At 44.1% G+C, this 27,363-nt stretch overlaps 1 protein-coding gene across 2 annotated transcripts in view; it reads left to right on the top strand.

Moving 5' to 3' along the window:
• cacna1fb (calcium channel, voltage-dependent, L type, alpha 1F subunit) overlaps positions 1-27,363 on the top strand; it is an 88,884-nt gene that overhangs the window by 47,291 nt on the left and 14,230 nt on the right. For both annotated transcript variants that reach the window (XM_061685121.1, XM_061685110.1), the window contains exons 21-34: positions 2,279-2,381; positions 2,456-2,585; positions 3,928-3,987; positions 4,056-4,162; positions 9,457-9,544; positions 9,653-9,760; positions 10,685-10,737; positions 10,811-10,957; positions 11,040-11,241; positions 11,331-11,489; positions 19,802-19,912; positions 23,814-23,897; positions 24,004-24,132; positions 27,250-27,315. In XM_061685121.1, the coding sequence (XP_061541105.1) occupies positions 2,279-2,381; positions 2,456-2,585; positions 3,928-3,987; positions 4,056-4,162; positions 9,457-9,544; positions 9,653-9,760; positions 10,685-10,737; positions 10,811-10,957; positions 11,040-11,241; positions 11,331-11,489; positions 19,802-19,912; positions 23,814-23,897; positions 24,004-24,132; positions 27,250-27,315 (1,547 nt within the window). The remainder of the gene's footprint in view (positions 1-2,278; positions 2,382-2,455; positions 2,586-3,927; positions 3,988-4,055; positions 4,163-9,456; positions 9,545-9,652; positions 9,761-10,684; positions 10,738-10,810; positions 10,958-11,039; positions 11,242-11,330; positions 11,490-19,801; positions 19,913-23,813; positions 23,898-24,003; positions 24,133-27,249; positions 27,316-27,363) is intronic.

The following is a 27,363-nucleotide window of genomic DNA, read 5'->3' as shown; positions in this document are numbered from 1 at the left end:
AGAAAACAATAGAAAATATAACACAAGTAGGACGTACCACTGAACAGTGGACAGGGAACTCGAGACTCGGAATACTAGGAATACAAACGGGGCCATGGCAGTAGGCAGCAGCGAATAATCTGACAGTTTTAAACCCTACAGATTGCAATAGTTTGCTGGCGCGTCTCACCGCGACCACCAAGGTAACTGAAAGACAATGAAATCAAATGAACAGCAACATCAACATAAGAACATAACACAGCGTGTGTTACCGTGTGTTTTCTCATGTGCAATTGAGTACAAGACATAAAGCATCCTTTTGAGTCTCTGCTAGGATGAAGGTCAAAGTTTATAAAACAGTGGTGAGGCCAGCCATGATGTACGGATTAGAGACAGAGGCACTGAAGAGACAACAGGAAGCAGAGCTGGGGGTGGCGGAAATTAAGATGTTGAGGTTTGCTCTTGGAGTGACCAGGTTGGATAAAATTAGAAAGCCACTATCCATTGACCTTCAAATCACAAATATCTCTCTCCTAAGCCATTTACAGTTATTGTTTACCAAGCAAGTTCCTTCAAAGATAATTTATAATAATACAGGTACACATGAATAACCACATCAAATAATATTGGAGACATGATATACAACCCCAATTCCAATGAAGTTGGAACATTGTGTTAAACATAAATAAAAACAGAATACAATGATTTGAAAATCATGTTCAACCTATATTTAATTGAATACACTACAAATACAAGATATTTAATGTTCAAACTGATCAACTTTATTGTTTTTAGCAAATAATCATTAATTTCGAATTTTATGGCTGCAATACGTTCCAAAAAAGCTGGGACAGGGTGATGTTTACCACTGTGTTACATCACCTTTTCTTTTAACAACATTCAATAAACGTTTGGGAACTGAGAAAACTAATGGTTGAAGCTTTGTAGGTGGAATTATTTCCCATTCTTGCTTGCCAGTCCGGGGTCTCCGCTGTCGTATTTTAAGCTTCATAATGCGCCACACATTTTCAATGGGAGACAGGTCTGGACTGCAGGCAGGCCAGTCTAGTACCTGCACTCTTTTACTACGAAGCCACGATGTTGTAACACAGGCAGAATGTGGTTTGGCATTGCCTTGCTGAAATAAGCAGGGGCGTCCATGAAAAAGACGTTGCTTGGATGGCAGTATATGTTTCTCCAAAACCTGTATGTACCTTTCCGCATTAATGGTGCCTTCACAGATGTGTAAGTTACCCATGCCATTGGCACTAACACAACCCCATACAATCACAGATGCTGGGTTTCAAACTTTTCTCTCCATAACAGTCCGGATGGTTCTTTTCCTCTTTGGCCCGGAGGACACGATATCCACAATTTCCCAAAACAATTTGAAATGTGGACTCGTCGGACCACAGAACACTTTTCCACTTTGGATCAGTCCTTCTTAGATGAGCGTGGGCCCAGAGAAGCCGGCGGTGTTTCTGGGTTTTGTTGATAAATGGCTTTTGCTTTGCATAGTAGAGTTTCAAGTTGCACTTACGGATGTAGCGCCGAACTGTATTTACTGACATTGGTTTTCTGAAGTGTTCCTGAGCCCATGTGGTGATATCCTTTCCACATTGATGTCGGTTTTTGATGCCGTGCCGCCTGAGGGATCGAAGGTCACGGGCATTCAATGTTGGTTTTCGGCCTTGCCGGTTACATACAGTGATTTCTCCAGATTCTCTGAACCTTTTGATGATATTATGGACTGCAGATGATGAAATCCCTAAATTCCTTGCAATTGTACATTGAGGAACATTGTCCTTAAACTGTTCGACTAGTTCTCACGCACTTGTTCACAAAGAGGTGAACCTCGCCCCATCTTTGCTTGTGAATGACTGAGCAATTCAGGGAAGCTCCTTTTATACCCAATCATGGCACCCACCTGTTCCCAATTAGCCTGTTCACCTGTGTGATGTTCCAAACAGGTGTTTGATGAGCATTCCTCAACTTTCTTTTTTCCCACCGGTCCCAGCATTGTTGGAACGTGCTGCAGCCATAAAATTCTAAGTTAATGATTATTTGCTAAAAACAATAAGGTTTATCAGTTTGAACATTAAATATATTGTTTTTATAGTTTTATTCAATTAAATATAGGTTGAACATGATTTGCAAATTATTGTATTCTGTTTGTATTTATGTTAAACACAACGTCCCAACTTCATTGGAATTGGGGTTGAACAGTAGTGATGACATAATGAGGTTGTCTTGATGTCCCGATGACATCACCCATGTATCATTTGTGGCCTCCCATCAGACGGCGGCGCGCAGCTAAAGATGGCTGACTTGGCCCCGCCCAAAGAAAAGATTCTTCCCATCCCAGACGGGAGTGCGTTCTTCTGCCTCAGCAAGACAAACCCGTAAGTTTGGGTTCCTGCTCGCCATACACTGACTTCAAAGATGTCCCATGACATGTGCGTGCGTATGTCTCCAGCATCCGAGTGGCGTGCCACACTCTGATCCACCACCACATCTTCACCAACCTCATCCTGGTCTTCATCATCCTCAGCTCGTGCTCATTGGCTGCTGAAGATCCCATCAGAGCGCACTCCTTTCGGAACAACGTGAGTACCCCCCAATACCTCTCCCAAACACACACAGGTGCATTGTGGCACCCAAAAAAAGTCAACAGATATAGCGAACAAAGATGGGAGTCATGGAGGCCTCCACGGCAGCGGATTGAGCGGATTATTCCAGAAGTGGGTCAGCGGCTGACAGAAAAATCACCGAAAATAGGCACGCACACGGCGAGCAGCAGCAGCTGTGCTCACGCAACAAGCCCAGCAATTGTACAGATGTTAGCTTTGGGTGTGTGTGTGCGTGCGTGCGTGTGAGTGCGTGCGTGCGTGCGTGCGCGTGTGTGAATGCCTCCCCTTTGGTTCGGAGTTTGGAGTTTGCTTCACACACTGCATGCTTCACACAGGCCAAACACACTATTTCCCCCCACAGGTTTACTATGGATAGTTACATAGCTCCAAGTGCAAATGCTATTTGCTACTGGACCACATCTGTTCAGTCCATAATAACACCACCATCTCTTCCACCCTTACTATCCAACAACATATATCCTCAGCTACGGACTATCGCCCACTTTTTTCCGCAACCCAGCTTCTCTACTCCCCCATTTCCGACAACATATGTACATCGTCAGTTCTGGACTGCTGTCCTCTCTTTTCCACAACCCCCTGTTCTACGCTCCCTACAACCCCTAGCAACACACTGTATGTACCACATAAGATACAGACTGTTGCCCACTCTTTTCCACAACCCACTTTCTCTACTCTCCCAACAATCCCCAGTAACAAACTATACATCGACAGATACAGACTGTCACCCACTCTTTTCCACAACCCTTCTCTGCACTAGTACTATCTTCAGCAACACACCTGTATCTACATCGTCACACTATTGCCCACTCTTTTCGACAATACACGTCCTCTACTCTCCCTACAACCCCCGGCAACAGTGTACAACGAAAGATCCTGACTGTTGTGCACACTTTTCCTCAACCCACCTTCCCTACTCTCCAATTATCACCAGGAACATACAGTACATTGTCACTTCCAGACACTCACCCACTCTTTTTCACAACCCACCTACCCCACCATCCAAATGCAGAGCACACATCATTGACACTCATATTCAAACCTTTGGGCAATTCAGAGTCTTCAATGAACTGAACGTGCATATTTTTGGAATGCGGAGTGGTGGAAGCCGGAGTGGACCTCCAAAGCTGGAGTACTCAGAGAAAACCAGGGCAAGCACAGAGAAAACATGGAAACTACGCAGAAAGAGGAGTCTGAGGCGGGTCCACTGTGCTGTGTAGAAAAAATAAATTTCATCTAATTTATGTTTTGAGCTGGTCCATCTGTTTGATGCTGATGATGTCATGGCATGTGTGTTCAGGTTCTGGGTTATGCCGACTATGCCTTCACCTCCATCTTCACTGTTGAAATCCTGTTCAAGGTAAAGAAAGAGTGATGTTGTGTGCAGGTTTGTTTGTCCTGCACGCTCACTGCCTGTCTTTCCGTCAGATGACGGTCCACGGAGCGTTCCTGCACCAGGGCTCTTTCTGCAGGAACTGGTTCAACTTGTTAGATCTCCTCGTAGTCAGCGTGTCACTCGTCTCCTTCTTCCTGCAGTCAGTACCTACTCTTGTTTGTCGATGAGATGTACAGTGAACCCTCGCTGATTTGCAAATTTCCATTTGCAAACTAATTTTCTCATGAATTTGTATGTAGGAATAACAAAATCTATTTGCTGAAAAATACACCAGTTGGCACCTATCTGTGTATTTCTATGCTCTTTTTGGTATGCCCTAAAATGGTACCCAAACGCCCTGCTGCTTCTAAGGCACCATGTTATTGGAGGAATATATAACATTGCCCACCAGCATATAGTCGGCCAAACACACAGCGAATAGCAGCGGGATGGAAGATTCTAGTAGAGGTCGGACAGGTGGGCGAGGCTGCACCGGAGAAAACCAGGTGGTAAACTTGTCAAGATGATGCAAAGAAAGGTCCAGATGGCTATTTGCTGATGTGGATGTTAACAATTGATCAACTACCAAAGACCAGATGTTTAACATAAGGTACAGTAAGTGCCCAACTAAAGAGTAACTAAAGAGTCCTTTGTGATACAGTGTTAAGGACCAAGTCCTGCTGTGAATAGCGAAAATTCACAAGCTTGACTAAATGAAGCTCCTCCCCACACTTCAACATAGTTCCTTTGCACCAAGATGCCACAAGATGGCACCAAATGCATATTTTTAAATGACACAGGCTTTGGCCTGAACACTGGAACACTGAACGTGAGTTTTCAGCAAATAACGGAGGGTAGGTTCCCAAAACAATCAGTGAATCGGCGAATCTGTGAATGTTGAATATGCGGGGAAAACAATGTATATTACAAGGTACAAGGTACTTTTATTGTCAATTCTTCAAGATGTGTAACACATACAGAGGATTGAAATTACGGTACTCAAGGGAATATCAATATAAAAGCTAAATAAACTTTTGTATATACAGTATAAATAGTATTAATTGAATGTGCAAATATCAAAGGACAGGTGAGGTGATGTGTGCAACATAGACAAGGTCAGAGAACCAAGGCAAATAAGACATTTATAAATTAGATGACAAAACCTCAATGCTGCTAAAGTGACTGGTGCGACCCTGAGTCTGGTGTAAGAGTGTGTGTGTGTGCATCTGCATGTTTGCGGGGCATCAGAGCTCAGGTAGGCAGAGGACAGAGAGGGTAGAGGTGGCAGAGCGGGCAGAGAGTTCAGATTCCTGACAGCATGATGAACAAAACTGTCTTTGAGTCGGCTAGTCCTGGCCTGCAGACTGCCTGATGGCAGCAGACTGAAGAGGCTGTGTGATGGATGGGTGGCGTCCCCCGCGATGCGGAGGGCTTTGCGGGTGAGGCAGGTGCTGTAAATGTCCTGCAGGGAGGGAAGAGAGATTGCGATGATCTTCTCAGCTGCCCTCACTATGTGATGGAGAGTCTTGCGGCAGGATGCGTTGCAGGGTCCGCATCACACAGTGATGCCATTGGTCAAGATGCTCTCTATGGTCCCTCTGATGGGGGTCGGGGATCTGGCTCTTCTCAGTTTGCACAGGAATTAGAGACGCTGGTGAGTTTTCTTGGCCAGTGATGACGTGTTGCTGGTCCAGGTGTGTTTCTCTCACTACACCGATGTATCGATTTATATTCCTATGATCCAACTACATTGATATGTGCTCGGCAAGTTGGCCTTCCGGACGATGCATGTCGATCTAAAATCATTTGATTGTATCGATACTAGGAAATAATATATTGAATGTAAACATGGCAGTCTGTTTTTTAGCACTTTTAATGATAAAGACGTTAAACTTTATTTGATTAAGATATTCTGTCTGTATCGTTGCATGCGCAACAAAACAGCATTGCGAATGGCAGAAGAGAAACCAGCGAGCCAAGCCGCCATTTTGGTTTAGTCATGTGTGTGGAACAGTGTTGCCACAGTTACCTTGAAAAAGTAACTGAGTTACTTTACTGATTTCTTGAGCCGGAGTGCCCGGAGAAAACCCACGCAGGCACGGGGAGTACATGCAAACTCCACACAGGCGGGGATTGAACCCGGGTCCTCAGAACTGTGAACCGTGCCGCCTCAACATGAACAAATAACTTAAATGAGTGTAGTTGAAGGCACATTAAATGAGCAACTTCGTGCAGACTTGACATGCCAAATAGCCACCTAAATATATACAAGCACACCATTCTCAGTACACTTCTTTAAAGACTCTTAACTGATAGATAGATAGATAGATAGATAGATAGATAGATAGATAGATAGATAGATAGATAGATAGATAGATAGATAGATAGATAGATAGATAGATAGATAGATAGATATAAAGATAGTGTGTGTGTGTGCATGCGCACATAATGTACAACGAACCTTAGTATTGTCTTCTTTAGAGAAACTCGAAGTAGTGACTGTATTTCCAGTTTAAGTGTGCCAATCCCTCGTCGTCCAATATTGTATTTGTATTCATTCTATGTAAAAAAAACAACACCTCTCCTTGAGCCGTCACCTTACTGTGGTGGAGGGGTTTGTGTGTCCCAATGATCCTAGGAGCTAAGTTGTCTGGGGCGTTACGCCCCTAGTAGGGTCACCCATGGCAAACATGTCTTAGGTGAGGGACCAGACAAAGCACGGCTCCAAAAACCCCATATGAAGAAAGAATCAACTGGATCTAGGAGCTGGTGTGTGAGATTGAGAGGTTCTGACTAGATATAGTCTGGTACCAGTCCTCTTGAGAGGGGTTGGACTCTTTTCCACTCTGGAGCTGCCCATGGTGAGCGGCGCCGAGCAGGTATGGGTATACTTATTGCCCCACACCTCGGCGCCTGTACGTTGGGGTTCACCCCAGTGGACAAGAGGGGTCCTGACTGTTGTTTGTGCCTATGCACCAAACAGCAGTTCAGATTAACCACGCTTTTTGGAGCCCCTGGAAGGGGTGCTGGAGAGTGCTCCCGCTGGGGACTCCATCGTTCTACTGGGGGACCTGGAAGGGTGCGATTGGGAGGAACGGCACTCCCCGATCAGAACCCGAGTGGTGTTTTGTTATTGGACTTCTGTGCTCACCATTGATTGTCCATAACGAACACCATGTTCAAGCATAAAGGTGTCCACACGTGCACTTGGCACCAGGACACCTGAGGTTGCCGTTCGATAATCGACCTTGTAGTCGTGTCATAGAACTTGCGGCCTCATGTCTTGGACAGTTGGGTGAAGAGAGGGGCAGAGCTATCAACTGATCACCACCTGGTGGTGAGTTGGCTCTGATGGTGGGGAAGATGCCGGTCCGACCTGGCAGGCCCAAACGTATTGTGAGGGTCCGCCGGGAATGTCTGGCAGAAACCCCTGTCAGAAGGAGTTTCAACTCCCATCTCCGGCGGGGGACATTGAGTCCGAGTGTACCATGTTCCGCGCCTCTATTGCCGAGGCGACCGACAGGAGCTGTGGCCGTAAGGTCGTCGGTACCTGTCGTGGCGGCAATCCCCGAACCCGTTGGTGGACACCAGCGGTGAGGCATGCCGTCAAGCTGAAGAAGGAGTCCAATCGAGCCTTTTTGGCCTGTGGGACTCCTGAGGCAGCTGATGGGTACCGGCTGGCCAAGCGGAATGCAGCTTTGGTGTTTGCTGAGGCAAAAACTCGGGCGTCTCCTATGTCTCTCAGCTTGCCTGGGAATGCCTCGGGATCCCCTCTGAAGAGCTGGAGGAAGTTGCTGTGGAGAGGGAAGTCCGGGCTTCCTTACTAAAGCTACTGCCCCCGCGACCCGACCTCGGATAAGCGGAAGAAGATGGATGGATGGATGGATGGATGAAAAACAACATCAGAAGTAGCAGGTATACCTATCTGAGGAGATGTTAGTTCCAACTACAGGGGTATCACACTCCTCAGCCTCCCTGGTAAGGTCTATTCAGGGGTGCTGGAGAGGAGGGTCCGTCGGGAAGTCAAATCTCAGATTCAGGAGGAGCAGTGTGGTTTTCATCCTGGCCGTGGAATAGTGGACCAGCTCTACAAAGGTTCATAACCTTTATGGACAGAATTTCTAGGCACAGCCGAGGCGTAGAGGGGATCCGGTTTGGTGGCCTCAGTATTGCATTTCTGCTTTTTACAGATGATGTGGTTCTGTTGGCTTCATCAAGCCGTGATCTCCAACTTTCACTGGAGCAGTTTTCAGCCGAGTGTGAATCGGCTGGGATGAGAATCAGCACCTTCAAATCTGAGACCATGTTCCTCATTCGGAAAAGGGTGGCGTCCCCTCTCCAGGTCCTGCCCCAATTAGAGGCGTTCAAGTATCTTGGTGTCTTGTTCACGAGTGAGGGAAGAATGGAACAGGAGATTGACAGGCAGATCAGTGCAGCGTCTGCAGTGATGCGGACTTTGTATCGGTCCTTTGTGGTAAAGAAGGGGCTAACCAGAAAGGCGAAGCTCTCAATTTACCAGTCGATCTATGTCCATACCCTCATCTATGGTCACGAACTGTGGTTCGTAACTGAAAGAACAAGATCCCGGATACAAGCGGCCGAAATGAGTTTCCTCCGCAGGGTGTCCGGGCTCTCTCTTAGAGATAGGGTGAGAAGCTCGGTCAACCGGGATCTCAGCGTAGAGCCGCTGCTCCTCCACATCAAGAGGAGCCAGATGAGTTTGCTGGGGCATCTGATTCTGATGCCTCCCGGACACCTCCCTGGTGAGGTGTTCCGGGCACGTCCAACCAGGAGGAGACCCCAGGGACGACCCAGGACACGCTGGAGAGACTATGTCTTTCGGCTGGCCTGGGAACGCCTCGGGATCCCCCCGGAAGAGCTGTATGAGGTACTGCCCCCGCGACCCGACCTCGGATAAGCGGTAGAAAATGGATGGATGGATGGATGATTTCCTTACAAGAAACAACAGGAATCTAGGAAATTTCACCTCCACTGTCCAGTATACAGGTATTTATTTCACAGTCACTACTGAATAGATTTCAAGCAACTAAATCATTTCAGATCGGGTCGTTCCAAATGAACAAATATCACCCTTAAATAGAATCGGCAACTACAAATCGTGATACCGTTCGAATCTTTGTTAAACCCCTACTATACGTGTATTAAACAAAGGATTGTATCGATGTATCACTGAGTAAAAAAAACCAAAAACTTAGTAACTAATAGCAATGAAGAAATTATACTTACACGCCGGTTTCCTCCATTTTTGCAAAATCAGATGATCACTAATTTAGCAACACAACCAAATATATGCCTACCTAGGCTAACATTAGAAGTCTATGTGGGCCAGCAAGATTTTTGTCAGTTGAGTCAGCAATTTGGCCAAATTGTTGTGTGTGTATGTCTGTTTGTGTGTGTGTGTGTGTGTTTCTGCGTGTGTGTGTGTGTTTACAGTTCCAGTGCCATCTCGGTGGTAAAGATCCTGAGGGTCCTCCGTGTGCTCAGACCTCTGAGGGCCATAAACAGAGCCAAAGGCCTCAAGGTAAGCAAACGGGTATGTGGGTCAAAACGGCTGCCAGGCACCACCAGATACACCGCGGGAAGTTTGATGATAAATCTTTGTGTGTATGAATTTGTGTGTGTCTCACAGCACGTGGTCCAATGTGTGTTTGTGGCCATCAGGACCATCGGCAACATCATGATCGTCACAACATTGCTCCAGTTCATGTTTGCGTGTATCGGGGTGCAACTCTTCAAGGTGAGGGAAATCTGAGCACAAATAAATCTACTCTTAAATGTAATTTCTAATCCAACTCTAACTCCAAATGTGACCCTAACCCCCAACATTAGCTCTAATCCCTAACCAAACCCTAACTTTACTGCTAACCATAATCCCTAATCCAAAAAGAATTATGAACCCAAACTGTGGAACCTTCTCTACTACCTTAACCCCTGAACTCTAATCCATGCCCCTAATAGTAACCCTGATCTCTAATTAAACCAAACCCCTAACTCTGCTCTAAGCATCAACAACCCTAATTGTAACGCCCAAACTCAACCCAAAACCCAAACAGTTAATCTAATCTAAAACCAAAATCAAAAACCTAACTGTACTCCTAACCGTAACCCATGAAAATAACCCTAAACCCAGTATTAACCCTAATCCTGATCAAACCCTTACCCCAACCACAACTCCTAACCGTAACATCTAATCTAAATTTAACCCTAAATATTCTGCTAACCACCTACATTTACCCTAGTCCCTGACCTGTCACACTACTCCTACCCGTAATCTCTATTCCAACCCTATTTTTTACCCATACCCTAACACCAAAACCAACCCTTTACCCATAATCCAAGATCCCCAACAATAATCCCAAAACCCAACCAAACCCTTGCCCCCTAAAGGTATCCCTGGCCCCTAAACCAATAATAGAACTCTCACCATAACCCCCAAACATAACCCTACACCACAACAGTGCAGCTAATCCCCAACCAAATTCTAGAACCTAACCCTACTCCTAACTACAACCTCTAATCCAATTTTAACTGTCACCCCCAAGCATATGTCTGCGTGTGTGCGTGCATATGTACTGTATTTATGCACGTTTGTGTTGGTGTTTGTGTATGTATATACAGTACATATATGTAAGTGATAAAACATAATTTTTTGTGTCATCAGGGTAAATTCTATCGTTGTACCGATGAGGCCAAACACACACCTGAACAGTGCAAGTATGTCAAACATTCACATTTTTTAAAAAAAATCAAGATGACATCATGTTTATGTATGTGTGCGTGTGTCCAGAGGGACATTTGTGGTGTACAAAGATGGAGACGTAAACCATCCGATGGTGCGAGAAAGAATTTGGCACAACAGTGACTTCAATTTTGACAATGTGCTCATGGGAATGATGGCACTCTTCACCGTGTCTACTTTTGAGGGCTGGCCCGCGTGAGTACTCTGTCCGTGTGTGTGTGTGTGTGTTGGAGTAGTGTTTTGATGGCACAATGAAGCTCTGCTGGCCACCCCCCAGCCTGCTATACAAGGCCATCGACGCCAACGGGGAGAACTCGGGTCCCATCTACAACTACCGTGTGGAGATCTCCATCTTCTTCATCGTCTACATCATCATCATCGCCTTCTTCATGATGAACATCTTCGTGGGTTTCGTCATCATCACGTTCAGGGAGCAGGGAGAGCAGGAGTATAAGAATTGTGAACTGGACAAGAACCAGGTAAACGTCCCCAAACCGCAACAAAAAGATCACACACTTTTCTACATGTGAGCTTGAGTCCTCCGCTAATGTTGGATGTCGTTCCACAGCGTCAATGCGTCGAGTACGCTCTAAAGGCTCAGCCCCTAAAGCTCTACATCCCCAAGAACCCAGTTCAGTACAGGTTCTGGTCCATCATCAACTCCACAGCCTTTGAGTACGTCATGTTTGTGCTCATCCTGCTCAACACTGTCACGCTCGCCATCCAGGTAAACACCTGTGGGTGGGAGCTAAGGGAAAGTTGGGCAAAAGGGGGCGGTCGAGGTAATCACCCATGGTTGGAGCTGAGGGAAAGTGCTGCCGAAACGGGGCGGACTAGAGGCAGACTTTTTCTGGATTCCTGCCAGGTCCCGTAGGAGTCCCGCAGGATGGGAGTGAATTTCACCATCAATGATGGGATTGGGCAGGAGGGGTAGAGAACGTCATCGGTAGCGGGCGGGAGCGGGCTCTATGACAACAAAGTCAACAGGAATAGACAGGGGTAAAAAGCATGATGGCAGGAGTTGACGTGAGTGGAATCCATGATGGGAGTGAAACCATAATGCAGTTATATTTTATTTTATTTTAACTTTAATCAAATCAATATTTGAACATTTCCCTTCAGCATCAAGCTAAACATTGCTAAACTAAGGGATGAATATGGCTTTTGTTATTAAACTCATGTTTTATTTCTTGATCATTCCGGTAATTCGATGTATTTATTACTTTGAGTAGGCAGACGTACAGGAAGTCCTCGAGTTACGACGTATTCGACCTACGACGTTTCGACTTTACGACGCCCATGCCTCGTCCCCAGCACCATAGTGTTTCTGCGTAGCTAGTGGGATAGTGTTTGTCTGTGTTTGTGTGCCGGGAGTATCTTTGCCTTTTTTCACACTCTTAGCAATAATGGTAAGTACGGCATCTTATTTGTTTATTTTAATGTAGTTTCTTCATACGAAGTGTTAACCTTTCCTGCTACGGTCACCTGACCGTGGTTGGGAGATGCAGGGGTTAACGCCCTTCTCTCGTTGCACAGCTGAGCTGGGTGACAATAAAGGCACGAAGCACCGATTTGCTGCTTTAATGGCTTTATTAGCTCCTACACATAGTCTGCACATTCAACGTCAACGGGTCCTCCGCTAATCGCTACTCTTCCCCGGTCGTCGTCACTACACTTGATACTGTACACACTCGCACTGGCGCGCACTCCTTCCTCCTTCACAGTCCCGTCTCACTCACACATTGACGCACACGCTCACACACACTGAGCTTGCTGTCACAATCACGTGGGACAATACCCGTAACAGAAGTATTTCGACGTAAATTTCGACTTTAACGGTGAAATCCGACTTACGCGGAAATTCGGGTCACGTCGCCAGCGTAGGAACGGAACTCGTTCGTAAATCAAGGACCTCCTGTACTGCATATTTTATACCTAGGAAGAAAAACAAAGCAGGATTTACTGGGATTAAAGAAGGGGGGAAAAAGGGATGGGAGTAGGAGTCTGTCATATTTTGGCTCAGGATTGGGATGAATCGCTATGGGAGTGGGATTCTTTTAAAACACTGGCCGGGATTTGGCAGGAATTTTATTTAAGCACTTGGCATTGAGAGGGAGTGGGATTGATCTCTGTGGGAGTGGTAGGGAGCAGGATTATTATTTTTTTTTTAAACACTCACTCAGGATTGGGAGTCAACATCCATTCCCCATGTCAGCGTCTAGGGTGGACCAGGGAAAATGAGGAAAGGTGGAGCTGAAGTGGGCCGGTCCCGGTACAGTGGGAGGAAAAAGTATGAGAACCTGTATGAGAATTTCTTAAATTTCTGCATGAATTGGTCATTAAATGTCGTGTGATCTTCATCTGAATCACAAGAATAAAGAAACAGAATCTGGTTAAACTATTGCCAGCCCAAAAAATATGTTTTCGTATTTTTATGAACAACAACGTAAACATTCATAGGACATGGAGGAAAAAGTAAGCGAACCCTTGGATTTATTAAAGGTCAGATGACAAAGATGTTATGGGGTCAGTTAAAATTCATAGTTGCCTTGTTTATATGTTATGTAATACATGCACGTAACTTTCAGCAAATTTTCAACGATAGTTTAGCTAAAAATGAAGTTTTGATGTTGCATATTGAGTCCTGCGGAACAGGTTGGAAACGTGGGTAGGACTAAATGGAAGAGCCCTTTTATGGTTCAGGTCCTACCTGGAGGAAATTAGTTATTTTCTAACCATTGGAAGTGCTCAATCTCATCGAATGGCAATGACCTATGGGGTCCCTCAAGAGTCAGTTCTTGGACCCCTCCTGTTCAGCATGTATATGCTACCCTTGGGTCAAATTCTTCAGAACTTTAATCTTGACTATCATAGCTATGCAAATGACACACACTTATATCTTGCAGTGGCTCCATATGACTACAGTTCAATTGAGGTGTTGTGTCACTGTCTAAGACAGATAAATATCTGGATGAGCCTAAATTGTCTTCAATTAAACCACAACAAAACTGAGATAATTGTTTTTGGCAATAAAGAAAAGAGAATTGCTGTTCGTAAATAACTGGAGTCACTCTCTTTCAAAACGAAAGCCCAAGTCTGAAACCTTGGTGTTCTGATAGATTCCGACCTGACTTTCAACAGTCATATCAAACCAATTACTAAAACTGCCTTCTATCATCTGAAGAACATATCCAGAGTGAAGGCTTGCATGTGTCAAGCATGGTCTGCTTGACATATGCAAGCCTTCACTCTGGAAGCTCATCCATGCTTTTATCTCAAGTAGACTTTACTATTGTAATGGTCTTCTGACTGGAATCCCTAAAAATGAATGCAAGTTCTGACCAGAACAAAGAGGTCAGAGCATATTACTCCAATTCTAAAGTCTTTACACTGGCTTCCAGTCAGCTTTAGAATATATTTTAAAGTTCTGCTACTGGTCTATAAATCACTAAATGGTTAAAGAATACATGAAATGCTGATGGAATATAAACCCAGTAGGGCTCTGAGATCGACACGCAGGTCAAATAGTGGAGCAGAGAGTCCAAAGCAAACATGGTGACGCAGCATTTAGCTATTATGCTGCTGGAATAAGTTGCCAACAGAAGTGACGTCAGCCCCAAGTGTGCATGTTTTTAAGTCCAGATTATAAACTCTTCTTTTTTCCCATGCTTTTTAGAGCATTTCCACTTTTAAATTATATTTCTTGCACTGTTTGCTGTTTTAATTGTATTTTTATTTTATGTATTTATTTATTTATTTATATTCCTCTTAATTTTAAATGTTCATAAGATGTTTTTTTCCCTTTGTTTTTAAATGTTTTTAATCATGTAAAGCACATTGACTTACCTTGTGTATGAAATGCGCTATATAAATAAATTTGCTTTGCTTTGAAATAATACCCCCCCAGGGGTGCCATTATGCGTTATAACACGCCGCACACTAAGTCTTTGCCGTGTGTCTGTTGGCTTGTCATATAGGCAAAAGTACAGACGACGGTACTGAAAAGTACTGTGTGGGTCTTTTTTTCCTACTCCCCAGTGCATAGTAACCATAATAGAGTCCTAGGTATATACACGGAATGCTCACCTCTTGTCTGCGCCTACGTGGCGGCTACGTGGTGCCAACGTGGCGGCTACAAGATTTAGTTCTCTTGCTGGCGGTGGAGGTGCCGATGGAAAAATAGTTGGCACCGCACCTGGTTTCAGCCTCTGCCTCTGTATCCAACGCTTTCTGCTAAGTCTTACTCAAAACACGGGACAGTTTGGAATGCTTGCTAGGCACCCATAGCTGAGCACGTTTCTTCATCTGTCAACTGACTTTGCCTATCCACTGGTCACATATTCCTTTTTCACTTGGAAAGCCAAAAAAAAAAAAAAACTCTTGCCGCTGCCTGAACCATTTGTACAACCAAATGCCACACAATAAGACATTGTGACATTGTTAAATTATACGACAACAAATATACAAGGACGGGAACAACAGCATGGAACAATAGCACACAACGCCAAATAAACAGGATGTTTGGCGTGTGTGACGTCACAGCACCGGAAGGAGACGAAGACTGGAAGGCTCGGGATGCAAAAAGCAGAAGGCGCATTCTGTATCATATCGATTTAACTGCTCTATATCTGCCATATAACCACATCCAAATAGCAGATGTGATTTGTAAAGGGCTTCTGGAGTTATCAAGAAATTTGTTTTAAATCTTTGTCCTCTGACCATTAACTGGTTGACCCTCCTTTGGCAGCAATAACATCAAACAAACATTTCCGATAGTTGCTGATCAGACATGCGCAACCAGTAGGATCAATTTTGGAGCATTCCTTTTTACTTAAGAATCAGAATCATCTTTATTTGCCAAGTATATAAAAAACACAAGGAATTTGTCTCCGGTAGTTGGAGCTGCTCGAGTACGACAACAGACAGTCAATTGACAGAATACTTTTGAGCCATAAAGACATTGAAAAAAACAGTCACTCAGCAATAAAAGGTTGCTAGTAATCTGGTAATGCCGGTACAATTTTTTTTTTGCAATTGTGCAAAAAGATGCATAGTCCTCTAGCAATTAGAGCAATTTGAAATGACTAATAGAACAATAGTCCAACACAATGAATATTGTGCAAAGGGCGCCGACACTTCAGGAAATGTATGCAGTTTAAAGTGACTAGTAGTTCGATAATCTGGGACAATGTCGATTGTGCAAATGTTGCAGATGCTACTCAGGCACATGGGTGGCCAGTATTGGTCAACAACAGGTATGCAAATAGTGCAGCATGGCGAGACTACGACAGTGAGTGCATGTATAATTGGCCAGCCAGAAAAGTGACAACAAACTCAAGACAAAAAAATGTTGCGTATGTAAATGCAGCATGTTGTGCATAAATGTAAAGTGTTGTTGTTCAGCGACATTCCTGGGATGTCTGGTGTGAGTAGCTCTCCTGAGGTCATGCCACAACATTTCAATTGGGTTGAGGTCAGGACTTTATTTATAATCTCGTATAAAGCTGGAAAAGGTTACAAAAGTATCTCTAAAGGTTTTGAAGTTCATCAGTCTACGTTTAGAGAAATTGTCTATACAGTGGGGCAAAAAAGTATTTAGTCAGCCACCAATTGTGCATGTTCTCCCGGTTAAAAAGATGAGAGAGGCATGTAATTTTCATCCCAAATATACCTCACCTATGAGAAAAAAAATGAGGGGGGGAAAAAAATCACATTGTCTGATTTTTTAAGAATGTATAAGCAAATTATGGTGGAAAATAAATATTTGGTCAATAACAAAAGTTCATCTCAATACTTTGTTATATACCCTTTGTTGGCAATGATGTCAGAGGTCAAATGTTTTCTGTAAGTCTTCACAAGGTTTTCACACACTGTTGCTGGTATTTTGGCCCATTCCTCCATGCAGATCTCCTCTCGAGCAATGGTGTTTTGGGGCTGTCGCTGGGCAACACAGACTTTCAATTCCCTCAAAACTTTCAATTCCCTCAAACATTTTCTATGGGGTTGAGATCTGGAGAATGGCTAGGCCACTCCTTATTTGCCCTGGCGGTGTGTTTGGGATCATTGCCATGCTGAAAGACCCAGCCAAGTTTCATCTTTAATGCCCTTGCTGTTGGAAGGAGGTTTTCACTCAAAATCTCACAATACATGGGCCCATTCATTCTTTCCTTTACACGGATCAGTCGTCCTGGTCCCTTTGCAGAAAAACAGCCCCAAAGCATGATGTTTGCACCCCCATGCTTCACAGGAGGTAAAGTGTTCCTTGGATGCAACTCAGCATTCTTTCTTCTCCAAACACGACAAGTTGAGTTTTTACCAGAAAGTTCTATTTTGGTTTTATCTGACCATATGACATTCTCCCAATCCTCTTCTGGATCATCCAAATGCTCTCCAGCAAACTTCAGACAGGTCTGGACATGTACTGGCTTAAGCAGGGGGACACGTCTGGCACTGCAGGATTTGAGTCCCTGGCTACATAGTGTGTTACTGATGGTACCCTTTGTTACTTTGGTCCCAGCTCTCTGCAGGTCATTCAGTAGGTCCCCCCGTGTGGTTCTAGGATTTCTCCACGGGAGTCAAAATGCGTGGAGCCCCAGATCGAGGGAGATTATCAGTGGTCTTTTATGTCTTCCATTTTCTAATAATTGCCCCCACAGTTGATTTCTTCACACCAAGCTGCTTACCTATTGCAGATTCAGTCTTCCCAGCCTGGTGCAGGTCTGCGATTTTGTTTCTGGTCTCCTTTGACAGCTCTTTGGTCTTGGCCAGAGTGGAGTTTGGAGTGTGACTGGTTGTGGTTGTGAAAGGGTCTCTTTTGTACTGATAACGAGTTCAAACAGGTGCCATTCAAACAGGTAATGAGTGGAGGACAGTGGAGGCTCTTAAAGAAGAAGTTACAGGTCTGTGAGAGCCAGAAATCTTGCTTGTTTGTGGGTGACCAAATACTTATTTTCCACCATAATTAGCAAATAAATGCTTTAAAAATCATCCATCCATCCATTCAGTTTCTGAGCTGCTTATCCATACAAGGGTCGCGGGAGTGCTGGAGCCTATCACAGCTATCGTCGGGCAGTAGGCGGGGTACACCCTGAACTGGTTGCCAGCCAATCGCAGGGCACACGTAAACAAACAACCATACACACTCACATTCACACCTAGGTGCAATTTAGAGACTTCAATTAACCTACCATGCATGTTTTTGTGATGTAGGAGGAAACCGGTGTGCCCGGAGAAAACCCACGCAGGCACAGGGAGAACATGCAAACTCCACACAGGTGGGGCCGGGGATTGTACTCAGAACTGTGAGGCAGATGCTTTAACCAGTTGTGCACCGTTCCGCCCACTTTAAAAATCAGACAATGTGATTTTCTGGATTTTTTTGTTTTTTTCTCATTTTGTCTCTCATAGGTGAAATTATGAAAATTACAGGCCTCTCACACCTTTTTAAGTGGGAGCACTTGCACAATTGGTGGCTGACTAAATACCGTTTAGCCCCACTGTTACATGGAATAAGTTCACCACTGTTGCTTCTATTACAAGGAGTGGCCGTCCTGTAAAGATGACTGCAAGAGCCCAGCTGTAGCTAAAACCTAGAGTGTCAGCTGAAGATTTACAGAAATTACTGGCACATGCCAACATCTCTGTTGACAAATCTACATACGTAAAACATTAAACAAGATTGGGGTTCATGGGAGAACACCAGAGAGGAAGCGGGTGCTGTCTAAAAAAAAAACATGCTGCACGTCTGAAGTTTGCTAAAGAGCACTTGGCTGTTCCATCGCACTACTGGCACAATACACACAATACATATAATGCACAGATGAAACCAAAATTGAATTGTTTGGGAAGAACTCATAACGCCATGTGTGGAGGCACAGCACACTAACATTAAAAACGTATCCCAACGGCCAAGCATGGTGGAGAGAGCATCATGGTATGAGCATGCTTTGCTTCCTCCGGGCCAGGATAGCTTGCTATCATCAGTGGAAAAATTAATTCACAGGCTTATCAAGATATTTTGCAGAAGATTTGAGGCCATCTGTCCAACAGTTGAAGCTCAAAAGAGGGTGGGTGTTGCAACAGGACTATGATCCAGAACACAGAAGCAAATCAACAACAGAATGGCTTCAGAAGAACAAAATACATGTTCTGGAGTGGTCCAGTCAAAGTCCTGACCTGATGTTGTGGCATGACCTCAAGAGAACTATTCACACCAGATATCCCAGGAATCTTGCTTAACTGCAACAGTTTTTGAAGAGGAACGGTCCAAAATTCATCTTGATCATCTAATCTGCAACTATAGAAAATGTTATTGCTGCCAAAGGAGGGCCAACCAATTATTAAATCCAAGAGTTCAGTTGCTTTTTCCCTCCTGTCCTGTGAATGTTATTTTTCAAGAAAATATGAAAACATATTTTTTGTGTGGGATTAGTTTAAGCAGACTCTGTTTGTTTGTTTGTTTGTTTGATTATTCTTGTGATTTAGATGAAGCTCAGAACACAATTTATGACCATTTTATGCAGAAATGTAAGAAATTATACTATTATACATACTTTTTCCTCCCACTATCAGCTAGAGGAAGGTTGGAGCGAAGGGGGTTGGTCATGGTAATCTGAGGGAAATTGGGGTGAAAGCTGGGACGTTTTGTTAAACTGAGGGAAGGCGGAGTTAAAGGGAATGATCCAAGTATGCTGAACGAAGTTTGGAGTGGGAAGATGGGGCCAAAAGGGGGTTGTCCAGATAAACACCTGTGGGTGGAGCTTACGGGCAGTCAAGGTAAGATGAAGAAAGCTGGGGCCGAAGGGAGGCTATCCAGGTAAACTCGAGAACATCGGAGCAAAGAAGGGCGGTCCATGTTCGCTAAGGGACAGTGGGGCGAGAAGGTAGGACCGAAGGCAAGCGGTCCAGGTGTGCTGAGGACACATGAGGCTGAAGTTGGTCGATGCAGGTAAACACCTGTGGGTGGAACTGAGGGATGGCAGGGCCAGGGGGATACAAAGGGGTGGGGCTTTGTGTGAGAGGTATGTTTGGTGTGTACAGCACTACGAGCAGTCCAAGACCTTCAGCCACATCATGGACATCCTCAATATGGTCTTCACTGGACTCTTCACTGTGGAGATGCTGCTCAAACTGTTAGCCCTCAGACTCAGGGTAAGTCTTCTTCACAGGAAGTGTTTCTATGTTAACCACACTCAGCTGTACGGGGATCTCGTTAGATGTGCGTCCTGCATCTGAGACGCACAATGGGGGGTGTGGTGGTTGGACGTGGGGGGCAGTGGTCCGGTACCCTTGCTCCTCCCCTTGGGACTGGTTGGGGCGCTTCGGTTGGGCTCCGAAACTCCCTGGGTCCTGGGTGGTCGGTGGCGTCCCCCAGGTTGGGTCCCCTGCTGGACGGGCTTGCTGACTCGACTGGGGGGTAGCAGGCTCACCTTTCCTCAATGTGCTGGCTCAGCAACTCCGTACATGTGATATAGTGTTCATTCACTAATAAATTCGATAGAAACACTATAGACTTTAATTACTTGTGCTCGGATCCCTAACAACACAGGTTAATTTTAAAAAATTAAGCAGAGGGAGTATTTCAAACTCCCAGGGGAAGAGTAAAACTGTTTCAGCGCAAAGGCATACAGAGCCACCATTCTGCAAGGCCATGCAGCTGAACAGGACAGGTTTTAAAAAAAACAACAAAAAACATGCGCACAACTAGGACACTTTTGGGAAATTTAGCTACCGTATTTTCACGACCGGTAGCATGCATGCACGCGAAAACAATGTTTTTTAAAAGGCAGCGGGAGCAAAACTGAGTTCGATTGTACTGTATTGAACTATTTAACAATGTACTCATGTTATTTTTTGATCAATCCTCATCCACAAATCCATCAAAGTCCTCATCTTCTGTATCCGAAATGAACAGCTGGGCAAGTTCTCAATCAAACACGCCAGGTTCCCTCTCGTCATTGTCGGAGTCAGTCTCTTTGCCTGTGCGGCTCCTCAGAAATGATGCCGGCTTTTACGAAGGCTCGAACAACAGTGCAACCAGACACGTTAACCCAAGCATCCACAATCCATTCACAAATTGTGACGAAACTCGCCCGGCGCTGCCTCCTAGTTTTAGTAAAACTGTGTTCGCCGTCATCCATCATCCATCACTTCCACGCCGCTCGCAACTTCACTTTGAACGCCCTGTTTACACGGCTGTCCAGTGGTTGGAGTTCCTTAGTGTTAAGGACGTAATATAATGTCAATGTTCAATAGATCATGGAACCTTCAATCGTCCGTGCGTGTTCGTTTTCTTTGTCCAAAAAGAGAGGAAAAAATAAGACACCAGAGTGCTGAGTCTCAGGGTGCATTCAATCAACTGTACACCAGAGTGCAGGTTCACTGAATGACACACCTCGTTTATTTGAGCTAACTCCTTTTATACACATCAGAAGGTTTCGTTATGACTGTTCAGCAGGAGGTTTTGATATATCTGTTTAGCAGAAGGTACCTCTGGCCTTGGGTGTTATCAGAAAAGGGGGAGTCATCCTAAAACCATCATTCCTCAGTAATCTAAACTCCTACATATTCACATGGATAACAAAACCTAATCATATATTACCCTAGTGTTTTGGAAACGGAACTTAATTGTTAGATAATGGAACATAGCTTCATGAGTACAAAATAGAACAATCCAACATTAGTCAAGCCTCCCGGAATGATGGCAAGCTTCCTCACTTGCTGCACATGGCAGAGTTCTTGCACTCAGTCGAATGGTGACTTGAGACACTTCTCCTGGCTGTTCTTTTCTCATTAATCCATTGCTCGAGTCCTCGGACCACCTCGCCTTGTTTCCGCGTTTTGTTTTTTTCCCGCGGAAACTCAGCTTCGTCTTCTTGACTTGGCGAAGCTCGTTTTCCTGCTTCCTCCACTTGCAAACCATGGATTCGTTGATCTTGAATTCTCTCGCGGCTGCGGCTGCTCGATTCCCATGTTCCTCCGCATAACTGATAGCTTGCAGTTTAAACTGTGCCTCTTCGTAGGTGCCATTTTCGGGGGTCCTTCGCCAAACCGATGTTGTTTTGCACAATGCACACCCCGGCGCTATATACCTACTGGGGGTGTGGCTTTCCTTCACGCACTCTTCCCCCTTTGCGTCCGCATGCTGTCCTCAGCCACGTCCGCTTTTCCTCTGTATAAGCAGGGTGTCGGCAGGAAATGCTCCCAGTCAGTCAAGCGATCAAAACAAAGTCCAAAAAAAAAAAAGTCAAGCGGAGCGCTCATCACACAACAACATTTATAGATTTTGGAAGTCGGTGCACACATAAGGTGCGTCACATTATAAGGCGTCACATTATATCTCCATTTTGGAGAAAATTTAAGACTTTTAAGTGAGCCTTATGGTCGTGAAAATACAGTGTTTATTATGTTCGCTAGCTCGTGAGCTAGCTAGCTAGTGAGCTAAGGAGCGAAACAGCTCACTCGATCGGGTCGACATCGTTTAAAACAGAGTTCATTAACTGGCAGACCGAGAAGCAGTCCCATACTGACACACACCATAGCCAAAAAAAAAAGAGTTATATTTCACAACATATGGGGGCACTTCTATTTTAACCAGTGGAACATATTATAGGTTTTACAGTAGTGATTGAACCATGCCGACCAATCATATGCGAGTTCTGTCACCCCCTTCAGCCAATCAAATCTGCATCTCTAGCCGTAATTTTGACTATGCGCAGACCAGGCAGAGATGAGGTGAAACATAGCAGGGGAGAGAGAAAGAGACTCAGCGTGGAAGGTGAGGGAAAGACGGAGAAAAATCAGAAGATGACCGATAAAGAGAACAAATGGAATGGCCAGAGTAATTTTTGTTTGTACTTCTCAGTGGGAAGTTCCCACTGCGAGCACTTATTAACAGTGCATATATGTGAAACGCCATTATGAAACAAAACAAAGTTTTTGAACTAAATTGGTGCAGTTGTTAAGATGCGTTAAATTGAAATATGTAAAATTGTTTGAGTCTTCACTGTTGTGTCAATATACCAAACAGAAAAGGGGAAATTCAAACTTTTTAAATTTTTCTGAAGTTGAGCACTTTATTTGAACACATATAACTTTCTAATTTTATTTACTTGGTCTTGTGAAATGCCCTACTTTTATTTAGTAAATGAGTGAACATTACACTTGTACTCATATGTTTGATTACCGGGGCAGAATTTGTAAGGTGTGCAATTATTTATTATGGTCTAATGTCATTATATCATCCATCCATCCATCCATCCATCCATCCATCCATCCATCCATTTTCTTTACCGCTTCTCCTCACTAGGGTCGCGGGCTGCTGGAGCCTATCTCAGCTATCTTCGGGCGAGAGGCGGGGTACACCCTGAAAGGGTTGCCAGCCAATCGCAGGACACATAAACAAACAACCATTCGCACTCACATTCACACCTACGGGCAAGTTAGACTCTTCAAGGACCCTACCACGCATGTTTTTGGTATGTGGGAGGAAACCAGAGTACCCGGAGAAAACTCACGTAGGCATGGGGAGAACATGCAAACTCCACACAGGCGGGGCTGGGATTTGAACCCCGGTCCTCAGAACTGTGAAGCAGATGTGCTAACCAGTCTTTCACCATTCCTCCCCAAGAGCAATAGATAACATCCATCCATCCATCCATTTTCTGAGCCGCTTATCCTCACAAGGGTCGCGGGCGTCCAATCCCAGCTATCATTGGGCAGGAGGCGGGGTACACCCTGAACTGGTTGCAATAGATAACACAAAAATATTTTACAAACAGTATAAAACAACTGTCTTAAAAATCTACAATATAGCGGCACTGCGAAGCAAGAACCGTGATATAGCAAAGGATTATTATATCTGTATTCTGTGATGATAAATTGCAGGGACTCATTGTTCCAGGGCAGGGCCTCATTGTTTCCATGATATGTGCATCCCGGGACACACATAGTCTCAAGTATAAAATGATCTATGCCTGTGAAGTATAAAATGATCTATGCCTATGTGTGTGTGTGTGTGTGTGTTTGTGTGTGTGCGTGCGTGCGTGCGCAGCATTACTTTGTGGATGCGTGGAATTCCTTTGATGCTCTCATCGTGGTTGGCAGTGTGGTAGACATCGTAGTGACGGAGTTCAGCGTACGTAAACAAACAAAAATAACAAATGTGAATGTTTGCATATAAGTTGACTGTCACTCACCTGTGTGTGTTTTTGTGTGTGTGTGTGTGTGTGTGTGTGTGTCAGAGTGGAGAGGACAGCTCTCGAGTGTCCATTACTTTCTTCCGCCTCTTCCGAGTGATGCGATTGGTCAAACTGCTGAGCAAAGGGGAGGGCATCCGAACCCTGCTATGGACCTTCATCAAGTCGCTGCAGGTCTTATTATTATTACAAGCATAGTACTGTGTTCTTACACCAGTAGATAAGATTTCTTTTTTTTTTTTTTTTGTTACACAATCCAACACTACTTTGTTAAACAGGTGTTTACTCTGTTATTACACCAATAGATGCTACTTTCTAAACACAAGGCACCCCTAATTTGTTTCCCGGCTTATTACTATGTTATTACTAGACTTTACAGCAATCTGATCATCTTAATTAAATCGGCCGATAATTTTCATTTTATGCAAATTTTGTGACAGGCTGCAAAGTCTAAATTTACCGATCCTATCAATAACGTCATTGATTGGCTCCGCGAATTAAGACATTATCTCTCATAGTCTCGTTTACTCCAGGGACGTTCAACGCTGTCATCTTGTATGTTTAAATCCGAAAGCTAGTGTTTTGTGACTACGTAGCGCAGGAACCTCTGGCTGTGGCTAGCTCACTACCGTGGCTAAACACGGTGCTAATGATCGCCTCCATGGCAACTTTGTTGTCAGATTATGTCGAATAATGCATAGAAGACAGCAGCGCGGAATGTCCATGGAATAAACAAGATTGTGTCTTCAGCTCCACCAGCGCCGAGGCTCTACATCGTATTTAGCCCCGCTGAAAAGCTAGCCACAGCCGCAGGAATGCCCGAGCGGAACAGCCCACGCGACGAAATCACAGTCACTGATGATGGCATCATTATGTGACTAATCATTGCCTCCATGGCAGCTTTGTCGCAAGATTATTATGTCCAATAATGCGTGGACAACTACTGTGTGTTAATGAGCACTATATTCATCGTTGAAGCGCACTAAAACACCATGACACTTTACAGCACTGTGTCGTTACTGTCATAACACCTGTCGGAATATGGCATAGGGACATTGAGACCTGCCATCATGAGTAGGTAACTTCAGATGCTATAAATAAAAGTAGTGAATAATTGTTTGTAGATAGATAGGCCTCTTACAACACGCTGTGCTGTGGAGATATAATAAGACTGCTAGTTGAAGCGTAATGCTGAGTGATAGTTTTCATCATTTGTTTTTGTTTCTATGCCGCGCCTTCAAAATATGTCTTCACATGAAAACGGTCAGTGGCACTAAAAGTTTGGGGATCGCTGCCTTTTTTAATTAGTTTATTTTATTTTGTGCATTGTTGAAATGTCAGTGCAATATAAATATGTTTAACTTGCAATTGGTTTATTATTTGAAGCATTAATATTATTTTGTGCAATTGTAATGTCTTGATTTTAGTGAGGTTAGTACACAGTAATAGCCATGAATTGTACTAATAATTTAGCTATCACAGATCACTGAGTAGTGAGTTCAAATAACCGATCATGGCCGATATATATATACATATTATATCAGTAGATAAAGCTCTTTTTACCCAAGTCACCACTACGTTAAACAGGTTATTACTATGTTATTATTATATGCTATGTTTATCAAACACAAGGCACCACTACGCTGTTACATGCTTATTACTATGTTATTACACCAGTAGCTAGAGCATTTTTACCCGTGACCACTACTTAGTTAAACAGGTCATTAATTGATTATTACCAGGGTTCTAAATTAAAACCCGCCAACCCGCCAAATGCCGGTTAAAATTCATTTTAATGAGTAGTAATAAAAACTTACTAGCCAGTTTAGCCGGTGATGTGTGTGTGTGTCTGCCAGAGATTGCACTCAACTCTCACTCTCACTGACGCGGTCGGGGGTACGATACCAGGCAGGAGCGCCACCGGTCACAGATGCATAAAGTGCATTGGCTGCGCGAAGGCAAACCGGGATTTCCAGGGGATTACGAGGATACCGAACAACCGTGTGAAGCAAAAAAAAAAAGTTTCATGCCAAATGACTGACGGGACGTGAATGGCTGCTTGAGTTTGATCAGAAAAATGCCATTATGGTTTGTCGGGATTGCCGCATGTACGCCAAAGGCAACAACAGAACAAACAATTTTGTGGTGGGAACAAGTAATTTTACAATTGAGCCATAAAAGACCACCAGAGTTCCCGAAGCTATGTAATGTTACTAATTACATGTTTCAGAATCAGTGCAATTATTATGATAGAGTAACGTACAAACGTCCATAGAAAGAAATGTAATTTTATGTTTCGGGGTTTCAAAAATTAACCATAAAATTTACCATACAATAGTTTGATCCCAAACTTGGGAATCATCAACATATTTTTTCTATGGCAGTTTGGGAAACTAAAATACCTCAACCTAAAAACAAGGCACCTACACACATCCATCCATCCATTTACTTTACCGCTTCTCCTCACTAGGGTCGCGGGCTGCTGGAGCCGATCCCAGCTATCTTCGGGCGGGAGGCGGGGTACACCCTGAACCGGTTGCCAGCCAATCGCAAGGCACATAGAAACACACAAAAATCCACACTCACATTCACACCTACGGGCAATTTAGAGTCTTCAATCAACCTACCACGCATGTTTTTGGGATGTGGGAGGAAACCGGAGTGCCCGGAGAAAACCCACCCAGGCACGGGGAGAGCATGCAAGCTCCACACAGGCAGGGCCGGGATTTGAACCCTGGTCCCCAGAACTGTGAAATGGTGAACGACTAACCAGTTGTTCACCATTCCGCCTACCTACACACAAACATGTTAAATGTTATGTTAAAAGTTAAAACATATTAATTTAAATTTTTAGAAAGAAAATGTTTTTTACTTTCTGTGTATATTTTTGTTTTTATTCATGCAGCAATTCCAATGAAATTATCAAATGAATTCACTGACACTCATAATCTCTTATTTTCACCAGAAATAAAATTGGCTAGTGGAAATTCTGATTGGCTGGTAACTTTAGAAAGTTACCAGAGGCGTTGGCTGATGATCAAAAGAGTTAATTTAGAACCCTGGTAATTACAACTGTAGATGCTACTTTATGACAAAAGTCACCACAATTTGATAAAAAGGGTTTTACTATGTTATTACACTTGGAGATACTACTTTTTTCCCCAAATCACCACTGCTTAATTAAACGGGCTATTTCAACAGTCGATGTGCTTGACTTTCTTTACACAAGATTCCACTAGCTAGTTACACGCATATATGCAGGTCTGTAACTGGTCCCATTTGTCCTCGTAGGCACTCCCGTACGTCGCCCTGCTCATCGCCATGATCTTTTTCATCTACGCAGTCATCGGCATGCAGGTGAGAGTACACTGAGGACATCGCTTCCAAGATTAGTCTTTCTCATCA

This window comes from Phycodurus eques, chromosome 1 (genome assembly GCF_024500275.1).
Source record: "Phycodurus eques isolate BA_2022a chromosome 1, UOR_Pequ_1.1, whole genome shotgun sequence".
NCBI classification, from domain to species: Eukaryota; Metazoa; Chordata; class Actinopteri; order Syngnathiformes; family Syngnathidae; genus Phycodurus; species Phycodurus eques.
This window is presented reverse-complemented; position numbering and strand designations above follow the sequence as displayed.